Raw genomic sequence first — 23908 nt, forward strand, 5'->3', positions numbered from 1 at the left:
AATTTTGAAGGTAAGTATTTATTACTATTATTATTATTTAATATGTTTGATTATTGATTTTGAGGCATTTGCGCTTCACAATGAAAATCTTTGTTAACACATAGTTCTGGGAGTTTAGGTTTGTAACAAGATATTCTAGAGTTCGGGAAAACTGATTTTTATAATGAGTCTATTGTTATTATTTTTTTAAATTTAACAGTTAGACATAAAAAATTGGTAATATTTGACAATTATTTGCATGGTTTATATCTATCATATGAGAAACAAATTTTTAGGAATTACAATCAGAGGTTCGTTTTCTTGGAGTTTGATATTCTTTAAACTCTTTCTTAATTATATTTAAATAAATACTTAGTAATATAAATTAAATGTAATATAATTTAATGTATAGAAATTAATTAAAATTATAATATTATTGATAATAAGTTAATATTAAATAAATAAATGTAATCATATTATATATAAATTTTTTAAATATATTTAAAACTAATCTAATTGTACGTACTATAATATATAACTAATACAGATAGTGTTACAATTTTATTATGTTTTTAGTTAGCTTAATTAAATAAGTTGTTTTTAAAATAAACCACCTTATTGTTGTAAAATTTATTCTTAAAGTTCGTTGAGCTGAAATGAGTTTATAATAAAAAAAATGTATATAATTAGAGTTTCATTTTATAAATTTAATATTTTTAATTAGAGTTTATCAGTTAAATAAATATTATTTCAAAGAAATTATGGTTTAGTATAAACCGTATAGTAATTCAAAGTTTAATAAGTTGGATCACACAGTATAAATTTGATTTGAAGAAAGACCATTTTGTAATATTATTATTATCATTATTGCTACTGTACAATTTGAGTAAAATTCTTGTAATATATCTTTTACTTTCATTTCATTATAGAAACTAAATTTTGTAAATTTTAAAAACAAGTTTCATTTCAATTCAGTTACAATATAAATTTTAAAAATTATATTTTTATAGATTTCACATTAACAATTTGGTATATCAATGAACATTCTATATGGTTAGTAAAAAATATTTATGTATGAAATCTTTTCGTTATTTTCTTATTAAATATAAAATAATATTAATCCTAATTTTTATTTATATAAAATTACAGAATGCATGCCGATAGATTTTGAAGCAATTCAACTTATCGATTGTTGGCCATAAAAACATTAAACAGTCCTATAGAAGCTGTAATAAACATTTATTTAGATTCTGTTAAAAAGTATCAATTATCAGCGAACACGATTCATGACGAAAATCTTCCATTCAACACCTTATGTAGACAAATTGGGTTTGTAGCAAGACATACAAACAATTTTGGGTAGATAGATTTTTATAATAAATTCATTACATTTCTTTATCAAATTAAATTGGAAAAAATAATGCTTATTATATATACCGTTGTATTACTATTATTTTAATATAAAAAGTGAATTGTAATTTAACTTATTGTTAAATACATCAAAGTAAAACTAAAATGTAATTGATTATAAAACAACCATTACAACCATTGTTCTGTTAAATTTTTTAATAATTTGTATTCTACTAATCTAAAAATGTACTTCCCCAAGCAACAAGGAAATTTTCCTACTGCTAAGTAAAGTTTGATAGTCAATTCATTACTTTTGATAATTTATCACCCACGAGATAAAAAAAATCTGTTAAATACAGCTCATGTAAAAAATTTCCAAATTTATCATATAAAAAACATAATTTTGGAAGTTGGGAATGTCATAGTAAGGTATATAAAATTTAATTTAATTTAATTAAACACAACAAATTATTTGTAATCTTAATTTAATCGACATCTAAAATTAATTTTGTGATTAAGATTTCTCTTGAAAAATTAATTTATTTAAAATTTGACTGGATTAAAGTCGCCAAATTCCAACCTCTTTCGGATAATTTTATTATCCTCTTCATGCATAAGTTAGATATAAAAGAAGTTTTAAAATACCAAAAATTAAAAACCGCAACTTTATGCAAATTACAAGATTACTTAAACTGGAATTTTGTTTCTTGTTACCAAAAATCTGACCAACAATTCATTGACGAGTTCCAAAATCAACTTTTTTGGTATCACATTATAAAATATCAAAAATTAAATCGAGAATTATCATCAGCCATCGTGAAAATTTATTCCCGCACTTAGAATGCAGAAATATGTCTTACTTTAGATAAACTGAAGAAAACAGTGGAAACACTTGAATAAACTGTAACCTAAAAACCTTTTCAAAATAATCTCAATGTTATATTATTTTGTGTGGCCGAATATCAATCAAGAAAATTAATTTCAGTATTGATAATAAAACTATTACTCGACAAATTATTTGTAGTCTTAATTTACTCGAAATGTACTTAAATTATAAAAATTTATTAATTAAATTAAATAATAATTCGTAATCTTACTCGAAAAATTAATTTTGTGACTGAAATAATTCTATTCGACAAATTGTTGTTTTAAAAATTATTTGTAATCTTAATTTAATTTACTCGACAAGTTTTAATTAAATTATCACTGCAACTTAATTTTATAACAACATTAAAACAAATCTTAAAAATTAATTTTGTGATCAAATCTTCCTAATATTGTTAAAATAAAATTAATTTAGTTCAAATTTATATAAAACATTTAATAATTAATACAGAAACTTTGCTTTAATGTTAAAATAAAATTAATTTAATTCAAATTTGTAATTAGAAAATTAATTTTGTGATCAGTATGGCCCAAACCACTACTACTGACCGCCATATGGACGACCGGGACCAGTTGGTTTTCTAGCAAGTTGTTCATATAAAAGCAAATCTGGGTTCAACGAAGAAAGTACCGGTTTATAAGAATTAGTTGACCAAGTCTCAGTAAAAGCAACTAAATCGTAATTTTGGAATAGATATATAAACTCTTGGTCATTCACTGCCAAATCCAGCGTTCCTTGACAATTCTCAAGACAATATTCTTTATTACTAAAGTTTTATTTCTCTCTTTAGCAATTGTTCCACTTAACCCTTTTGGCTGGATTTGTCTAAAAAAGTATCAATCTTCTCTAATTCATTCGTTTCTAAATTGAAAGTGAATTTGTCACCATCAACCGTCATCGACAATCGGCTTTCAGAAATGCTATTTTATTCGAAGATTTAGCTTCCGCAAAAAAAGGCAACCCTTTTCGGTTAATGTTACCTTAGGTAGCCAAGATGGCGGTTCGTCTCTGATTCCAGCAAGGAAACAGTGGGAACGCACGTTCTGACCTAACCTAACTTATTCTAATAATTTGGTTGCTAATAATTATGGTAATTTATTAGAATAGGTTAGGTTAGGTCAGAACGTGCGTTCCACTGTTTCCTTGCTGGAATCAGAGACGAACCTCCATCTTGGCTACCTAAGGTAACATTAACCATTTCGACGTTGGTTCGCTTGGAGATCGACGACGTTTACCGGCGGAAGTCGAAGCTTTATTGTGAGGTGAAGAAGGTGGTGTACGAGACATTGGACCTGGGTTAAGTTCGACTCCTCCAATAACAAGCAAAAAGAGCAAAATTAAAAAAGAAAGCATCACAGTAGAAAAAGACATCCTCAATAAATTCAATTAATGGCAAACGGTTGAATTGTAGTTCGTAACAGTAAGTCGTAGAAAAAAGACGCCAACAACCTGCACTGTCAAAAGCGCCCTCCATATTTGCTAATTACTGTTTAATCGGATGGTAAATAAATTCGGGCACGAATTTCAAATAGATATTTAACGAGAATCTTTTGAAGTTTCAATAAAATAGTGAGAGACAACTTTTATTCGGGAAAAAGTTTATTTCCGTATGAAATTACTTTTCATTTAAAAATTCTAAATAAAGACCTGAAAACAACTTACTCTAACTAAAATTTTCATTTTTTATTGCCAAAATTAGTTTTATTAATTATATTTTTTAAATTCTAATTATTTGTGATATTGAAAGTCAAGGTAAATTCTGATTTTTTTTCCTGTGGAAAAAAGTTTCCTCGTTTTCTTTCTTGAAAAGATTAATGAGGTGAATTTATTACATCTATTATTATATTCTGATTAACATGCGTGATACAAGTATCACATGTCAGAAAAATGACAAGAGGAAATCAGTAGGCCTTTTTCAATAGCCTCGAAACAAAGCTTGTTTATCTTCACTGGATAAAGTCAAATTCTCAAATAAATAAGACTTTTTGTCCAAATCCAAACAACATTGAAAAGGTATGGCATTACAATTCTGTAGCTTTTCATTCGTCTACTGGCGATTTGTAATTTTACGTTATACGCGTCATACGACGTGCTCAATGGCGTCACGACGACAAAATATTTTTCGTCATTGTGACGTCACATGTCGTGATCAAACGTATGATGGGATAGTAAATTTGACAAATCTATTATAACAACATAGAGAAAAATTTCCTTAATCCAATTTAACGGAGAGACTGTCCAGATTATGAAGTAATTTAAATCAGAAAAATGATGGCGTCATTATTACCTCGATTCAAATTTAAATGTTTTTTATTTTATTTACGTAGGCTTGGAAAATCGTTTGAGAAAACTGATGGAAAATTTGGTGGGTCGGTCGGAAGTTGTAGCCACGCAACTAATAAATGTCTATTTATTTAATATTGTACATAAACAATGTAAAAGAAAAATTTTCAGATTATTTTTGAATTGATTTGTATTTATTGAAAATTTTCTCTGGGTAATACTTATATGCGAATTAACGAAATTAATTTAATTATTCCTCAAATTACATAAAATAAGTTTCGGAATCAAATCGACAAATCTCGTTACGGGTCTTTGGAAGAAGACATTACTCATTGTTCAGTAATTATCAAAACCAGATCTGTCATTTACATGGGTGGCGCCCAAACTACGACTCCCGGGCCAAATCCGGCCGCAAAAATCACTTATAAATGATAAAAATATGCCTACTTTTTCTATATATGGAATATGTAAAGTAATTGTGATCTGACTACCTACGGCTTTTGGCCTGCCAACCAGAAAGTTTGCAAATCCACTTTTCATAATCGCGCATTTGCATTATCGTGTAAATCAGTAGATTTGCACATTCAAGAAATACAAATGTAATGTAGGGGTTCACTATGCCTCTACTTTACCTTATCTTACCTAAACTCTATGTGATAGCTTAGTCATTTTTTGAGAGAAAAAAATTTGAATAGACCAAAATAATAGTCCAAATAATGGGCCTCTTACAACACTGAACCTTAACGATTCTAAAAAGTGAGACAATAATAGAACACTCAATTATTTGCGAGTGTTATTGCTATCCTTACATTGTTTTTCATAATAGTTTATGTATTAATCATTTTAAATTGAAATATTTTAATTAATACTGTAAAGCTAAGTTTTAAATACATTTACTTTGTAATTAATCTCTAAAACTTACTTGGATAACAATAAAGAAAAATGTGTAAATTTCACAAAAATTATCATTTCAATAATTTTCATAATGTGAAATAATAAATGATAATAATTGTTGTAAATTAAATTATGGATGCTGAAGTGTTAGTGATAAGTTCGGACGGACCGAGACGAATTAAGTGGAAACCATCGACGAATTCTCTTTCTGTCCGTGGGCACTAGGAAGGCTTGTTTTACACGCTGCCTGGTAACCAAGGACGTAGACTGCCCATGAAAAATTTTCGGATTGCTCGGTGCAACTCGCCGCCATTTAGACCAATATCTGTAACGTATTGTCTTAAAATCTTTTAATTACTTTTTAAAATAATACCAAGACCGAAATAGGAGTTTGGGGCATTCCTCTCATTTTCCAATTTCAGAAAAATTTTACTATATTATTAATAATAAGACAGTACAATAAATATAACTTACATTTATTCTGTACCCGTTCGTTCCTTAGTTTACTGTATCGCGCTACTTAATTTACCTATTAGAACCTGTAAAAATTAATCAAGTGCATTACAATGTATTTTTTAAATCTCAATTGTGATTTAAAAAGTCTGCGCACGAACCTGCTAATGTTATTTTCAATTTGATGTTGTCAAACTGTCAATTTGCGTTAATTTCAATGAGCTGACATTTATTACTGCGTATTTCTTCATTTCAAACGTGACGTCACGGTGTCGATAATAGAAATTTAATTGTTTCCTTAAGAATTACCTCAACGTTTCTTTTTCGTTTTGTTCGCTCAAAGTAAAATACGATTCTTATTAATATTGAAGTGCGTTAATTAAAAGTATTTAATGAATTTATTGTTAATAATATATATATATATTTTTTTATATTTACCGATAACTTTCGTGCATATAAATAATAAATAACCTCGGAGGAAACGTAGAAAAGTCATAGGTATGTTTTCCTTTGGAATTAAGCCAACCATTTATATCCGAGTGATCTACGTCACAAATTTTCTTTTGTTTATTTCTTATATATATTGCCCGAATGAGAGTATTAAAGTTTACAAGAAGCTCGAAAAAGTAAGTCGTAAAAAGAACTCAATTATCTAAATAAGTATTTTGATTTTTAGTTATAAATAAGAAAGAAAACGCGTTTTTAAGATTAGAGATTATAAGAATATTTTGAAGTTTTTAATGCGAAACGGTAAATCATAGTGCTTTTATTACATAATATCTTAATCGAATATTCATTTTAAAATATTTTATAAAGACACGGGAGATTTTTAATTATTTATTTATTATTACAATATAAATTTTTGGTTAAATTAAAAAAATACTTATTGCATTAAACTGATCACTAAATTTCAAATGTAATTATATTTTTACCGACGAGTTATGTTACTTATTACTCAGTGTTTTCAATTTTAGGATATATTAAATCGTCATGAAGTTTAACTACATTCAAAGAATATTGTCCAGTTTTTATTATCGTCTCGGCCGTCAAATATCGCAGAAACCTGCTTATTTTTTCGCATTTCCTATTATTATAACGGCGATACTTTCTTTTGGTATTTTGAGAATAAAGTTAGAACGTGATCCCAATCTTCTGTATTCGTCCCAACACGGAAGAGCGATGACCGAAATGAGAAACCTTCAAAAACTATTCCCTATGAACTATTCCTCCAATTTCGATCTAATAAGAGCTATCTCTACCGAAAACTCGATACACGTCATGTTTACGGCCTCGGACGGCGGAAATATGATCAGAAAAGATATTTACTACAGAATATTGACTTTAGACGAACAAATTCGTAACATGGAAGTAACTCTGAACCGCACCACCTTTAAATATAAAGACATCTGCGCTAATAACGAAGGGCAATGTTTTCGCAATACGTTAAAAGAATTAGAACCGTTAATAACCGGAAAAAATTCAAAACTTAAATATCCCATCAACTTTGACCCCATAACTTTTGTCTTTCAGCCCTTTGTAATAAATTTAGGCGGAGTGAATGTCGACGATAACGGAATCATTACGGATGTAAGAGCCATGAGACTGGTTTACGTTCTCAACAGCGATGTCGATAAACAATTAATGGCAGAAACCTGGCAAAACACTATTCTAGAACAGGTAAAAAAGAACGTATCCGACGAATTAATCGTTTACATGTTTGTTCCTTCTTCCGTCGAGAAAGAATTAGAAGACTTTTCGTCAAATATGCTTCCTTTTACGGGAATTGTAGCCGTGATCATCATGATATTTTCTTCTATAAGTTGTATGAGTTCGGATTGGATTAGGAGCAAACCACTCTTGGGAATATTTGCTTGCGTGTCTGCAGTACTGGCAATTGTGGCCGCATTTGGATTTGCCATGCTGTGCGGTTTGACCTACGTCGATATTAACATAGCTTTGCCATTTTTAATATTAGGTAATTAAAATTTTGCTGTTTACTTTTAGAAGACATTAAAATTAATGATAAAATTTTAATAAAAAACGTCAAATTAGATAATATTCCTTATATAAAAATATTTAAAATGAATGTATTCGATTCAGGTATGGAGGTAGACGATGCCTACGTACTCGTAGCAGCGTGGAGGTTAACGAAACCAGAATGGTCGGTATCGAAGAGAATGGCCGAGTGCTATTCCGAAGCGGCAGTTTCTGTGACTATAACTTCCATCACTAATTTATTATCATTTTGTATCGGCGTCCTCAGTCCTTATAAAGCCATGCAGATATTCTGTTCCTACGCCGCAATCTGCATATTTTTTACTTTCGTCTATTTAATTTTTTTCTTCGGATCCGTTATAGCAATGAGTGGCTATCGAGAACATCTCAACCTTCACCCTCTCCTGTGTATTAAAGTCGGTGAGTAGCGTAATTTACGTAATAATAATTAACTTTTTCTAATTTTTCAATAAACGTATGACTTCTGTTATTCTTCTATTGTCGTAGATAAAAGGATTTCTATGGAAGACGAGGAAGAAGAGAGGCTGGAAGAAGATTATATTATGACTATTTTCAGAGATAAGCTCGGAGGATTTTTAAGGTACAATAGCGTTAAAATTATTATTATTGCGGTTTTCATTACCGTTCTCGGTTTCGGAATTTGGGGATTTAAATTTTTGAGAGAAGGCATGGAGCTAGCCGATGCGTTTTCTTCCGATTCGGATTTAGCATTGGCGATAAAAATTTATTACAAATATTTCACTCGCTACCCTTACATACTGCACGTTGCCATTAATAAAACAATGAATTTCGCCGATCCCGGAGTACAGCAACAAGTGAACGAACTTCTTGAAAAATTTGAAGATCACCCTTTTATAAGCGGAATGGAAAATAGAATTTCTTGGTTAAAATTCTTTAATCTTTTCCAACTGTCGCCTTTTAGTAAAATCGTATTGAACGGTTACGATTTATCGGACAAACGAGAGTTCGTCGACAGTTTGACCGAAGTATTTTTGAATATTCCCTTAGCCAAACAATTCAAACAAGACATCAACTTCAACGAAAACTTTACGGAAATTACTTCCACGCGCTTTTTGTTGTTGTGTGAAAATGTCAACGACATCGCCGAAGAGAAGAAGCTCTTGCAAGACGTTTGGAGCATCGCGGATTCTTCACCGTTACCGCTCATAGTTCACTCTATATTCTTTCCGGGTTTCGAGCAGTGTGTGCTTATTCGTTCTATCGTTATTCAGACGGGTTGGGCCACCGTTATACTCATAGCCGCCATTTTCTTTTTATTTATTCCCAACATCAAGTGCGCCGTATGCGTATCTATCGCGGTGATATCTACTCTAATAGAAACTGTCGGTTACATGGCATTGTGGGGAGTGAAATTAGATTTAATGTCTATGATTATATTACTGTTAGGCATCGGTTTGTCTATTAATTATCCGGCCCACACTACATTCGCTTTTAGGATGTCGAAGCATAGAAATTCCGACGACAAGATGAAAAGCGCCCTGTACGCTGTGGGTATGCCCATTGTTCAGGGATCGTTATCGACCATTATCGGGGTTTCCGTTTTACTTTACAGCCGCTCTTATATGCTAATCATTTGTTTTAAAATAGTATTTTTAGTAATCGTAAGTACGGCGTTTCATTCGCTGTTAGTGATACCCGTTATAATGAGCGTCATAGACAAATATAGTTTGTCTCATTTGCCCGATGTGTCCGACGTCAAACGCCTAAGTCGCGTAAGTTTTAAGAGTAAAAATACTCCGGAAGAAGAAGTCCAAATGTGTGTGGATAGCGAAGGTAAATCGTTTAGTTTAAAATCTATTTTTATAAAAGGATATAAAAACGACGACATGGTTTTTGTCAATAATACCTTATTATGATTATTTGCAATCGATTTAACGTCGTAAAAAATGATTCCGTAATGTGAATTTGAGTTAATTACTGGATCGAAACGTCGATTACGGGAGCGTATTACGAGAAAATCCAGATTATGACATTCCAACTTGAAAAAATACGTCGAGAGGGAATAAATTTGACTTTATATCGGTAATATCGCCACGAATTTTTAATGGCTTACGTAATGGAATAATACTTAAAAACTGTTTTACCACACTTTGTAATTGTATTTGTTATTTTAATTAATTTAGTTAATAAACATTAATTTTTTAAAATTAAAATGGCTGTTTATTTATTATCTACGTATCGATTTTTCTTGAAAAAATTTTCAAAATCTTTATAAATTGAATATTCATTATTATTATTATTATTATTATCGTAATTTTATTGTGAAGACGGTGTGTAAAGCTGTTTTTATTTTAAATTGATTAGTTATATTATTGATAAAATAATTTTTATAATAATTTAAATAATAAAAAGGTGATTTTTTAAATTCTTAAACGAAATATACATCGATGATTAGTTTTTAAATACGATTATGTTATTTTAAAAAATCTAGAGTAAAACTTAAAAAAAAATTTAAAAAATGGCCTAAATTGTCTGGATATAGAGAATTTAATAAAAAAATAAAATAAAATAAATGTTAGAAGAACGAACAATTTACAAAGTGATGAATTATCTTTCAGATAAAATATTCTGAGAATTTAATGTATTAAATAATGTTTTTTTTCCCCTTCATTGTTACTTAATGTTTGTTTGACAGAATAAATTAAAAATATGACACGGAAAGGACATTGAAAGAAATACGTCTACGTCACTATATTATTTCTTATTTTTTACGTGATGCGTACTTATGACGTAATACGAAACTAAATAATGCGTCTGTTCCTATTTAATTTACATTTTTTTTTTTGTCAAATGTATTAAATAGATACAGTATTATTGAGAATTTATTTTTAAAAAAAATTTAAATTGTAGTTTGTGCTACTAAAAATTAAAGAAATAGGGGAAAAAAGAATAAATTTGATTTATTTTGAATATTTCTTCGTGCTAGAGGTCACCTCACGGTTTATCTAGGATAATATTGCGAGGAAGGTTTTTGAACTTGACACACATACTTCTAACTGTTGTCATTGTGCGCTTGTGTTCGATAACTCGTTCCAATAACAAAAAAAAAAAAAATTAATTTGATCCGGTTTACGAAGGATAAAAAATAAGGATTTTTTAAAAAAATTGATTAAAAGATTTAATTAATTTACGATAAACAATATCACGAATACAGGAACTTATTATTTAAAATTCTACATTATTAATGAGAATACAATACAAAAAGTATTATATTTAATTTAAATTAATGGCGTTAATTTTACAATATCTTCTTCCTTATAATTATTTTTTATTTCTTTCTTCTTCGTAAACTTGTCGGCGAAGTAATCGGTAGATAACGTGTCGCTCACCGATAAAGTAACGGGTAGAACGAACATAGAATGGAAGCATACCTGCACTGAAATAATGGTAATTATTTTAAAGAAAGTTAAGATAATGTAAGAATATTGGTAAGATAATATAGCGACCGCGACGATTGTCGAAACGGTCCCTTGTAATATGGGCCAACCTACTCCGTATAGCGATTCTTTAAGACGTTCGTCTCCACACTTGCTCTTATTTACAATATAAGCGAAGGAGATATGCGCCGGGTAATTAATGGAGAATCCTACACTCACAATAAGCACTATGGTAGATAACATGTCGATCTTGACGGCCCATAGCGACATATAGCCAACGGTGCAAAAGAGAGAAGATACGATAGCCACTGCCACACACAGCGAATATTTGAGACTGGGTAAGAAGAGGAAGAATATTCCAACTAGAAGTAAAGCGGTCACCCATCCTACCTGAAATGTTAAGGATCGTATCAGCAGGGTTTCTTCGAAAAACGGAAAAAGATAAGAATAAACCAATAAGGGAAGGGGTGAACTGTCGGCAATTTTTCTCAGATCTTCCAAAAGTTTGTTTTCTACGGTCCTACTATTAACATCCTTAGCGACTAATAGAAAGCGACTGGAAACAATTTCCGTTTTGTCTTCGTTAAAAACAATATCTCCTCTGAACACTTTAGCCGGTTGGAAATTGAGGAAGATCCGGTTTAAACCGTCCAAAAAATCTGTTTTTTCTGACAGGTTATAACCTCGAAGAGTCACCATTCCTATCGGAGACTGGGCTATAATTTTGTAATACTTTAACCAAGATATAACTAGATCTTGACTGGCTACGTTGGGATGGGAAGTGAAATTGAAAATCATTTCGTCGATTAGATTTTGAACTTTTGGATCCGAGTAATCCAAAACGTCGTTGATAACTATACTGACTGCGAAAGGATATTGTGTGAAGTATTTGTAATAGGAGCCAAATCCTTTTATGATTTCCGAGTCTGAGTAAAATACGTCGGAGAATTCCATACCTTCTTTTAACGTTCTTAAACCCAATCCCGAAACGACCAAGTTGCTTACGAATATTACCAGAACGATCAATTTAGTTTTCTGTAACACTAAAATATCGCCCAGATAGTCTCTGAAAATCTTCATAATGGCCACTTCGTTTTGTTTCGACTTTTCTGAAATAATTAATAATACATTAATAACTCCAGAAATACAATAAATATTTCTTCAAACATTAATATTTACCTGTCTCAGATTTGGATCTATGAAATATCTCTATCACTTTACTCATTGCTAATTCGGTTAATTTATAACAATTATTTAAATAAATTTCGTAAGGTAAATGCTAATCTAAAAATTTTACAATGACGCTTACAGTTATGGACTTTTATTCTGTATTTTACCAATTATGCTTAACAAATATGTAAGATATTTAAAGGGAAATTATTTTATAATATTATCTTTAAAAAACCAATAAACAAAGAAGCAAAATAAAACCGTTTTTCAAAAGGAATTTTGATGTTTAACGTAATATTTTTCTTGGCAGAGTATCACTTTTACAAATATTATTAAATATATTTTCACTTATTTAAATAAGTTGACCTGGTAAAATGTTTTTTACATATTTCAATGAAAATCGCAAAGGAAAGTCATCGCTCTTTCGGAAATCGGAGAAATAAATAATCTGTTTTGCATTCATAAACTGTAACATATCCTAACAGGCTGTTGACACAAACTGGTTTTCTTAGAATACAGTTTTATGTATTATTATGAATCTAATTAGATCCTAAGCTACGAATAATTAAAACATAAAGTCTTTTCCTAAAATAGTTACTTATTTCTTGTTTTTTCCTTTAAATAAAATAAAAAATTATAACTTCGATATATGAGTCATCTCTCTCAGCTATCTGTTTTCGTCACATTCCATCCCTCTCGTGTTAAATTGGTAAAAGATAAAAAAGGAGTTAACACTTCACAAAGGGCAAGATTTTAAAGGTAAATTTAGTGTATTTTAAATGTTTCAATTGCCCATATTACATCACACAAAACTGCTAATAAGTTTTGAATTAGATATAACGTTAGAACCTATGTCCATTCACACGTTGATAAAACTGTTATTTAATATTTACTTTCTATAATAATTTTTCCTGTAAATGAATATTTCATAAATATATAAACATTTATTTATGCAGAATATAATTAACACAAATTTCAATAGAAGTTTAAAAATTAAGCACAGGGTGGGTCAAAAATAGGCATATTGTTCTTATTATTCTTTGTTCCTTTCTATTTTGCACGTATTGAGCAACGAGGGCAGGCAATCCGAATGAAGAACGGAAAGTAAATAGTAAATCAGTATTGAAAGACTGAAAAATGTCTGATTTAAAAGGTTTATATACATTGTATGAATGTTATATTCCATGTCATAAAATACTTATTCTATAAAATTATTAAAACAAATAAAAAATATTTGTATGATCTATAGACCTACCCGTTAACGTGTGAAAGGTTAAAGGATGGAGATTTTTTTGTTCTCTAAATCCGCTCAGAGCCAAGCATCCACCGAAGAAAGTAATTTGATAAACAAAAGCAAAAAACACGGCAGTAGCCGCATAGAATGAGAATAACTTGATAACTGCGTACGGAGTCGTGATTCCAATGCAAAATGACAAGAAGGTGGTGATAGAAGTGATAGTAATGGAGACCGCAGCATCGGAGTATACGTTCTCTAGCCTCTTTTGTACGCCGTCTTCTGGATTTGTACGCCTCCACGCTGCTATCAGCACGTATGCATCATCTACTTCGATTCCTATGTAATTAAACCACTGAAATATTACAAACACCGATACATATTTGAAAATATACAATTAATAAAAGTTTTCTACCTAAAATTTACTTACCCAAAATTAAAAAAGGTAAAGCTATATTTATATCGGCGTACTCCACTCCGCAATAACTAACAAATCCGAAAGACGTTACCAAAGCCAAAGAAGCGGAAATGCAGGCGGAAACCCCCAACCAAGGTTTACTTCTGACACAATCGAAGCTCATGTTTATGAGAATAGAATATATGAGTATAACTACAAAAACTACAGGACATAACTTTAAAACTGACTCGGTAATCCTCTTCAATTCGTCGTCCAAAGAACTAGTAACAAATACTTCGATAGTGATATCGGGAAAAGTGACGTTTATCATCGACTTTAAGAACATTCTTTCCCACTCGACGGCTATTTTGTATTTAAATTTGTTACTAATGTCTAAAGGATACATCAGTCTAGCGGCTTTTGCATCCAAAATATTCCTTCGCTTATCCGTTTTCACCCGACCGAGATTAACAGCGTAGTAAGTGCGATAATAAGTCACTGTATTCATATCAACTGGATATTTGACACTATGTTCACCACTGGCAATACCGTGAACGTATGGCACCAATTTCATCACGGTATTTTCCACACATTCTTTTCCATTTCTTGCGCATAACTCTTCGTACGTATATCTTTTTCCTTCGTATTCGATGGATATATTCTTCACCATTTTGTCTAAAATAATTATTTTTTCGAACACGTGGTCGCGAAAGATGCTGCCGTCATCGCTAGGTTTTATCATTAAATAACCGGCCTTGGGTTTTTCGTTGAGTCTTTTAAAATCGAAATTGTATGAAGTATTAAGGGGATACCAAGTTTTCATAAATTTCTTGTCTTGTTGAGATCTTCCACTTTGCGAAACAAACAAATAATTTGTATCTCGAGAGACTATTATCTTGGTAAGTCCTGAGGATAGCGCGAATGACAAAAGCATCGGTACTAAGAGAAAATAAATAGGATGACACGCTATCAGGTATGCAAGACGGCTGTACAGATGAGATAATAGTCTTTGGATGTAATTATACTTCATTATTTACTTCTAACCAAAAATCTGCCCACCTGAAAAAATAAACAAAACAATCAAATTTAAGATTTTCCAATGTTTGGACGTAAAATGTTATTCGCAGGTGGCCTTATTGATAATAAAAATTAAGATCTCGTTCTTCGTATTGATTATCAAATGTAATTAATTTGGAAGAAAAATATTATCTTATTTCACAAAGAAGAATTTTCAAAGTTAATTTAATGTCTATGTCCTACTTCGAACGTATAACGTTTCTTCTTGCCTATAAATAATGTATAATTGAACTTACCAGAACTTACTGAAATTTAAATCTTCCTCTCAAGACGTCATTATGTCCATATTTTCTTCTTTTAGGGAAGATATTTTAGATTTTTCTGTTTTTATCTATAAACTTTATTAGGTCAACGTATTTTAAATACTTGTCCATACAAATTTACTTCTTCTTCCGGGAAAATTCATCAAATTCTCAGAATAAATAAGAAGATATATTTTTTAAAAGGATATTTTAGATTATATATCGAAATATTTCGTGCGTACGTCCTAGGAAATCGCCCAGAGTCTGTTAAAAAGACAAATAATTCTTGATTACGCCAAGTCTCTAACAGACAGAAGAGAACTTAATTCTTTTATAGGTTTTAAATTAGGGCAAATAAATTTAATTTTGTTCGTTACATAATATAAATCTCTAGTCATTTAAGGAAATGAAAAACGCATTATTTCCTTTATCTTTCGAGTCCCTCGAAACCTCATTCAGAAGAATAGCCAAGTATTATCTTAACCGTTAGAAAACCAGAAACAAAGTGGAACATCAAACACAGATTTTACACGTGTTCTTAAAAACAATATTGCAATTAATCAATTTAGAACCGCTGTTAAATGAATTCAAAACTTAATTACATTAATTATTTTTCTTTATAATGAACTTAAAACGAAATTCTTATCGTTCATTTAATGAATCGAATAACGGGATTGATTAAAAAATTATATGAAAATTATTGTAGACCTCATCAGATAAGTAAAGAGTGAACAAACTTCATTTAGGCTTGAATATTTCCTTGTCACCTTCAAATAGACAAGGACAAAAATAAAATTTTACTAAATTTGTATTATTAAGGTTTCGATAGCCTTGTATAATAATACAAATTTCACTCGAGTGCGGGATTTTACAATTAAAATGAATAATTATTAACGTGTAATATAATACAAACTTTTAGAAGTTACGAAATATTTTTTATTATAAAATCTGGCAAATTTAAAATAAGAAATTAGAATATTTTCTGTCATGTAACGAATTAATTATTATAATATTAACTTAATTATAATTCGTTAAAGGCATTATATATATAACTTACGCAATGTCTGAGACTTCCAAAGTCATATCCTCACTCTACAGGTTACGTCCAGCATCTGATGTGACCTCATTTTTATAGAAGGCTTTATTTAGAATATACCCAGGAGGGAAAGAGAGATTTTCCTGTCTCTCTGACATACTATTTCATTCTTCAATGATTTTTTTTTATTATCGTTATATAGAAATCATAAAAAATTAATTCCGTCTTTTGGTATATTCTATAATACTTCAATAATTACATTTTCACCTTAATGAACTTTTCAAGCTGGCAAATAAATTTATCATCATCAAATCCAACTTGGAAATTGGGTAATTAATTTCCCAGTTGATAAGCGGTTAATTATGAACGAACTTTTTTATAGCATTAAATAGGAATTTATTTTACTGTGAACAGATCGATTTAGGAAAAAAATAAATAAATAAATCTTAGCAGAAATAAAAAAAATCAATTTAAATTTATTTTTCGGGGTTATCAATAACAGAAACGTGACGTTGTGGTCTATAACCTATTTTAAAAATTCCCCGAAAAGCAGAATATTCCTGAATAAAATATATATTGAAGAGACATTATTAATATGTTCGATGGAGAGGAACTTTTTACAAAATAAATAATTAGACGTTTACAGTACGCTGCACAACTTCATCCATTTCTGTAAATAAAAACAATTCATTTAAAAGTTACTTCAAAAAAATAATAAATAATTAACTTTTTTACTTTTATAAACTTATTTAATATATTAAGATAGAAGGGAAATTCATAATAAATTAAAGGTAAATCAATAACATTTATTAATAAATTCTAAAATATATACAATTATTTAAGTTAAAAATCTTTCGCAGGATCATTAGAAAGGATTGAAAATAGAATCGGCTTCTATTTTAATTCCTCGAATGGAAAGTATCCCCGAAAATACGAAACGTGTGCTACATTTATTAAAACGTGAAAGGAGGAAAATTGCTTTATGCGCTTCTAAAATGCGGAAATGCAAGAAAAATAATTTTAAACCCAGTTTTAATATCCTATGGCAAATTGAATTGTAAGCACGTGAAAACCCGCAATTGCTATAATTATGTTTAAACGTATACTTAATACTGTGCTTATTTTCTTACACTACGTAAATACTTCCGAAATAAAATTGTGACTACTTTTATTTTTTCTAAAGTAAAACATAATTATACGTACTTTATATTCGTTAACGAATTTAATATACATACTTTGGAAATGTCTTTAAAAAATATTTAAAAATTATGACTATGCAAACTTTTTTTTTTGCTATATTATTCACAGTTGCTTTGATTGTTAATGCGCTAATCTCCTTCGACTTGCTCCAAAATCGTGCATTAATATTGAATAAACAATATTACATGAAATATGTTTTCCCTGATATTTTTCTAGGGTGAAATTTTTTAAAACAGTTTCTAAATTAACGACGTGAATAATAACCAAGGAGCGAAAATAATTTTCTTAATGAAATTTGGAGAAAATATTTTATCTTCAATCGAATTTGGTATTTACTTTCGTAAACAGCAATCGAATTATTCCCAATATCGGTACGTAATGCGAGGCTTCTCTCCTTCCGCTTAATTAGTAAACACTAAAAATAATTTCAAATAACACCCGAAAATACAAAATTAAGTTTATGCATTGATTTTAACACGAATTAATTCGTTATTTGTGCTTATGCGTGTAATTAATGGCGAAAATCTACAATTTCAAGACAGATAATTTAGTGTTTTGAAAACAATCCTTTTTCACTCGGAAAATGCTGAATTTAAATCATATAATCACTCATCCTTAAACAGCCATCGACAGATAATGACAGAATGTAATAAAACTTATTTAATCATTGACGAATGCCTACTTTTATGAAAGATACCCAGATTGGCCGAAGATGATCATTAATCATTTAAGTTCTAATTTGAGAGTTGACTACTTAAGGAGATAAGCGGAATGAAATCGTGTATAGTAACTTGACGAAATTCCAACGTAAAGAAGATAACACGTGGAAATATGTGCTACTGCATAGTCGCGAGACCCTTTGACCTAAATCACGTTGAACCAGTTCAACACGTCCGTCGGCACGTATTTTTATTCAAACCCCTTCAACACGTACGAAAATATCTAATAAAAATGACTCGTTCTTCGAATTTCAAAAGAATGAACCGCTGGTGTTTATAATTATATATCTATAAAAATTATCTGAAATAAACTTTCGATAAGTTTAGCTGAAGTTAGTTACTGAGTTAAGAAACTTAAATTTCTTGCAAGTTATACGCGACGACTTAAATGGTTAAATCATTTTGCAAAGGAAAATATTTAGCTTATTATAAGTTATACATTAATGTTATAATGGAGAGAAAACATGTACTGTACAGTACTTCCTTCAAGACGATTGCAATTCAATTGTTTGCTTGAACGAACTCTCTTAATTTAATAACTTTATAACGAAAATATGTTGTTAAGCAATTATTTAACTAGATATTTTCCCACGTAATTTACGAAATTTTCTTTTAAACATTATTTTTTATTTACGCGTTGTAAATTGAAAATTTAATGAAGCAAGAAGTTAAAAATAGTGGTTAAGAAATATTATTATTTGGAACTTTACTTTTTAACCATTAAAGTTTGAAACTATTTGTTTATGCATTCCGTTAAGAGCTGATCGAAATAAAAAGATAAACCGTTATCTCTGAGAAATTACAAATGAATTTTGCAATTACTGTGATAGCTACTCCAGTCGACAGTATTTCACGCTGGTCTTTTGAGAAATTTCTGATTCATACATTAAATAATTCTCAATTTAGCATAATAAACTTAATGCAAATACTCTTATTCTTCCTTATCAATTAGGAATCTCGTATTATGTTCTTTTAATCTTGAAAGTTATTACATTGTAATTATTAATTAACATAAAATCTGGAAAAAATTTTAGAGTTGTATTGTCACTCGAATATATAAAAATGTATATAAATATTTTTGTATTTATTATCTGAAAAGATTTATTTTCTTCTTTATTCTTTGCATAAAGAGCCATAATTAACAGCAATTTTTAAAATATCTGTATTATCAAGCTGTTAAATTAATACAGCAGTTATACTATTGACAAGTTTTGTTTATATTTTACACAGGTTTAATACTTATTTTATATTCTATGTTTTATAAATACTTATAAAACATGGAATACAAGCTGAAGGTATATTTATTATTGTTAAAACTATTAAGTATTACAAACCAAAACAGCATATAGAGTTCTATCATATATTTAATTCATAAGAATGGTATTAAAAATACTAGTTCTTAATACTTACATTTATACAGATATTCACTAGAAACTGTGTCATTCTTTATATTATTTACTTCTAATGTCAAGTACTTTGTGTTAAGCGCCATTTTTTATTTTTATAGAGCGTAACGAGTTACACTGAAATATAATTTATTTAAATGTATATTTAAACAATTTATAGCGTTATTATTAAAGCATTTATTTATTATTTATATTTTCGGATTACAAAGTAAAAAAAGTTATTTATTGGGAAGTCGTAAATATATTTTATCGAAAAATTAACAGATATTTGTCCTGGCAATTTTTATAAAATATAAAATATATATTTAAAAAAATTATTCAGATATATTCGATCATCTCTCGGTATATTTTACTCTAATAAAAATATTCTTTAATGCCATATCATTTATAAAATTTCTGTAACACTCACACAGAATAGATAATACTAAAATAATGAAGGGTTATACATAAAAATAATTCCAGTTTTTCGATTGAAATAAATATATGCTGAAAATATTAATTCAAGTTTATTTTTTCAAGTAAAAGTTATATATTTTTTTTCTTTAATCAAGTTTTTCAAGTTCCGTTATATTTATATAAAGAGAAATCGCTATGGGTCTATTGTTATGGTCCATTATTTATCATAAATGAAATAATACTTGTTGCAGTGAAAATTATTTCACTCCATTATCTTATTTTCTCGGAATATCTAAATCAAATTCAGATCTTATCAGGAATAATAACTCGAATCGTATCTCTATTGGATCAAAAAACTCGTATGTTTCTTTCCCGCATAAATCAAATTTTGGTGTTTTCAGATTATAAATACCGCCAGTTTCTATGGAAAAAGGTTATAATATTTTGTAATCCGGAAAACTTCCTTACGCCGCTGGTTGTAAATCTGGCTGCACGCACTCCCAGAGGCACGAGATTTCTGCAAGACATCTTTTCTAGAATACATAAATATATATACTTTATTAAACTTTAAAAATGTTTTTCTGTCTTTTTCATTGAATTTTCTAAAAGAATATAGTTATAATCTTAACAAAAATATAATGATATCAAAATTTAATGTATAATTATATACTGTACTTTTCTATTGAAAATCCCTAAGGTTAGGAGGCCCTTAAGGTAGCAGTTATTATAGTGCACAGATACAGTGTTTATAATTTAAAATATATTTATAATTTTGTACACGAATTGCGCTAGAAAAATGTTTCACGTTTTACAGCGCGCTGAGAGGGGAAAAAATTGAAAACTTCTGTGTAAGAGAGTGTATAAAATATGACTTTCTAGGCTTTTATATTTATGAATTTCTGTTTGAGGAATATTTTTAATTGAATTTTTTTTTAAAATTAGATTCGCAATTTTTATCACCTTTTGTTCTCAAATCTTAATTTCGTCCAGTTCTAATTAAGATAGAAGACTAAATTTTGAGGACATAACTAAGTCTGATGAAAATGGATTTTAATGATGGTAGTGTCCTCACTTCACCCCGAAACCCGATATACATAACCAGATGTATAATGTATATCTGTAAATGCATTGTAGTGATGTACAGTATATGATGGAGTGGGCCATTCTCACCATTTCTCCTGCACCAGTCTCTTAAAACATGAACAATAGAAGCCTATTTTTAAATGCTTTTTTTAAAAAAATAGACAGACGTGTTTGACAAAATACTTCATTTTAATCTTACTCAAACTTTATTGAATGAATTTAATACCAGAGAATTATTACTCCTATATACAATCTCGAGTATTTTTACAACATATTATTCAAATTTAGAAATATTTAATGAACCAAATAACAATATAAGAAGTCAAAAGATTTTATAAAATTTTTCTGAAGCGATAAAAATCATTTACATCGAGACCTATTCAATTCAAATTGTGTTTATTGTTCGCAAATGTGCAAATTATATATATTTTACAAACTGGTGGTTCTTTACGCGTTTAAATAACTTTTTTGCGGAAGTTTATTTATGCGCAGTTTAATGGATGGTAGTTACTATCAATTTATCTTGCAGGTGAAGCATTTCAAATCGACTAGGTTATTCGAGTCTAAAATTTTTAGTTCAAATAATAAAACAAATAATATTATCGGTCGATTTATGTTTCCTGACAAATTTTGCGTAGGAAATTCAAGAATATTATCAATTTGTCACGCTATTACGACATTTGTTATGGTCAAACATTACACACAGGCTACAGTTTCTTTTAAAAAATGTATTTAATTATTAGAAATGTATGGGTAATTGTTATTAATAGTGTAAATTCTTTTATAATCTTGATAAATTTCCATATTTTATTATTCTTTATATTGATTATATTTAAATTTAATTTTTTACAATGAAAAATAATTCTTAACAGTTACTTAATATATAAAATCGAATAGGTATGGTATTGAATAGTTCAGGGTTATTTGAAGTTTTAGAATGTATAAGTAATAAAACATTATAATTACAATTAAATAAATATTTGATATAATATACAGAAATCCTATCTTTCGATGAAAAAGGAAAAGTGAAAGGAGGAAAAAAGGAGGTAAGAATAAATAATTTTTAATTTTCTTCCCTTTTCTAATCTTCGTCGAATTAATAATTTTTCAATTTCAGTTTCGTTCCAGTTCAATCATCGATTTATGTGCATGCAAATGATATTTTCGTGTGCGTAGATCGATAGAATCCAGGGACGAATGCACAAGAGCGATCACCCTTCTGAGATTTTTTATTGCTATTCACGCTATTCACTATTTTTTTAAATATATTTTTTATCATTTATTTTTGATTTTGTTTACATTTTATGTTGCAAGTTTGTGTAGTTTATTTTAAGTAATTATTAAAGCAATAAAACTTTTATGCATTGTTTATTTTAGTACACGAATTTAAAATCGCCTTACTGAGATTTTTTTTCATCGATCCGCTACCGAAAAAATCATGAAATATACAATTATTTTTTGCTACCCATATATTTAGGTATACAGATAATAACTATCATAAATAAAGTAACAATAAAAAACAAAAAAAATTTATGTATTTGTTATATGGTTTATTAGAATTGTATCGATTCAGAAATCGATAGAATTGTAACGTAGCATACTCTATTAAATGTATTCAACTAGCCCATAATATTTTAGTTTTTCTCGATTATTCCAGGCTAATTCGTAAAAACTACAAATAATAATAATAATAAAAGTAAATTAATATTTTAAATTAATTTATATATTTTTGCCTAAAATAATAAAATAAAAATTGTAGAAAACACACACACACGATAAAATGCGGGTTACATGAATACGATGTTCCTGGAGCAAAAATAAATAAATCGTAAATAAAGTTCGTAAATACAATGTATATATACGTATGTGTAAATTTACCTCCTGTGAAATAACTCTCTTTAATTTGTCAGTATAAACAAGCTAAATAATTGGGATCGTGCGCAGGGGTCTATTTAAACTTGGTTTTAAACCCTAGTTTAAAAAAAAATCTCTTTTACAGGCTTGATCAGTATAACAATATGTTTTTATAACAACCATCATAACAAATAAACATATTAACACACTAAAAATAAAAAATTTTTTAGTTAAATAACAAGTAAAAATTATACTCTTTCCATTTCCGACTTCGAGGATTCTATGAGCCAAAACAAGACAAACAAATAGTTTTGGCTCATAGAATCCTCGAAGTCGGAAATGGAAAGAGTATAATTTTTACTTGTTATTTAACTAAAAATTTTTTATTTTTAGTGTGTTAATATTACCACCGATCCCATTGGTTTTAATAATTGATTTTATATTTAAATAAACATATTTTTTCATAAAGTACAGGTAGTGTATTAATTTCTACTGGTACTATAGCAATTGTATATAGGTAATGTATAGATAACAAGTAATTTTACTGTGTATACAGTAACGAAATACAGTAAACTAAGGAGGCACTGAACAGTTACAAAATAAACGTACGTTATAGCATATTGTTTACTTTTATTTAATTTTTTAAAATCTATTCAAAATAGAAGGGGTTACATCCCAAAACCTCTCCCGTATGCACGGCTTGATGTTGAATATTTTCCCGTGAACATAACTCATTCCGAATATTTTTAGCGCATTTTTAGTTAGAATAATTGGCATTAAACTTGTGCAAATACTTAGACCGAGAAACACGACCTATTGCAAATCAGATCTCGTT

The 23908-nt window shown here is 28.9% G+C and overlaps 2 protein-coding genes across 3 annotated transcripts; one reads left to right on the forward strand and one right to left on the reverse strand.

Annotated features, from left to right (window-relative positions):
- Positions 1-6833: 6833 nt before the first annotated feature.
- On the forward strand, positions 6834-9979 carry LOC136982150 (patched domain-containing protein 3-like). Its single transcript, XM_067278572.1, has 3 exons — positions 6834-7820; positions 7946-8260; positions 8348-9979. The coding sequence occupies exons 1-3, from the start codon at positions 6836-6838 to the stop codon at positions 9736-9738; spliced, it is 2691 nt and encodes an 896-aa protein (XP_067134673.1). The 5' UTR covers positions 6834-6835; the 3' UTR covers positions 9739-9979.
- A 1060-nt stretch (positions 9980-11039) lies between these two features.
- LOC136982151 (patched domain-containing protein 3-like) lies at positions 11040-15008 on the reverse strand. 2 transcript variants are annotated; one of them, XM_067278575.1, is made up of 4 exons: positions 14094-15008; positions 13685-14002; positions 11374-12368; positions 11081-11258 (listed from the first exon to the last, which is right to left on the reverse strand). In XM_067278575.1, the coding sequence occupies exons 1-4, from the start codon at positions 14992-14994 to the stop codon at positions 11208-11210; spliced, it is 2265 nt and encodes a 754-aa protein (XP_067134676.1). In that variant the 5' UTR covers positions 14995-15008; the 3' UTR covers positions 11081-11207. The 2 variants fall into 2 exon arrangements, with proteins under 2 accessions (XP_067134675.1, XP_067134676.1); XM_067278574.1 differs by having other exon boundaries at positions 11040-12368.
- Positions 15009-23908: the final 8900 nt, after the last annotated feature.

Source organism: Centruroides vittatus, unplaced genomic scaffold (assembly GCF_030686945.1).
Source record: "Centruroides vittatus isolate TY-2023 unplaced genomic scaffold, ASM3068694v2 contig_815, whole genome shotgun sequence".
Taxonomy (NCBI): Eukaryota; Metazoa; Arthropoda; class Arachnida; order Scorpiones; family Buthidae; genus Centruroides; species Centruroides vittatus.

What these genes read in the sequence shown, in the direction of transcription:
- LOC136982150 (XM_067278572.1), top strand. Translation starts at nt 6,836, where the DNA reads ATGAAGTTTAACTACATTCAAAGAATATTGTCCAGTTTTTATTATCGT. An exon ending in TTTGCCATTTTTAATATTAG is followed by an intron (nt 7,821 to 7,945) that starts GTAATTAAAATT and finishes TATTCGATTCAG; the next exon opens with GTATGGAGGTAGACGATGCC. An exon ending in TCTCCTGTGTATTAAAGTCG is followed by an intron (nt 8,261 to 8,347) that starts GTGAGTAGCGTA and finishes CTATTGTCGTAG; the next exon opens with ATAAAAGGATTTCTATGGAA.
- LOC136982151 (XM_067278574.1), bottom strand. Translation starts at nt 14,994, where the DNA reads ATGCTTTTGTCATTCGCGCTATCCTCAGGACTTACCAAGATAATAGTC. An exon ending in TTTACCTTTTTTAATTTTGG is followed by an intron (nt 14,003 to 14,093) that starts GTAAGTAAATTT and finishes TTAATTACATAG; the next exon opens with GAATCGAAGTAGATGATGCA. An exon ending in AACCTTTCACACGTTAACGG is followed by an intron (nt 12,369 to 13,684) that starts GTAGGTCTATAG and finishes TAATTATTTCAG; the next exon opens with AAAAGTCGAAACAAAACGAA.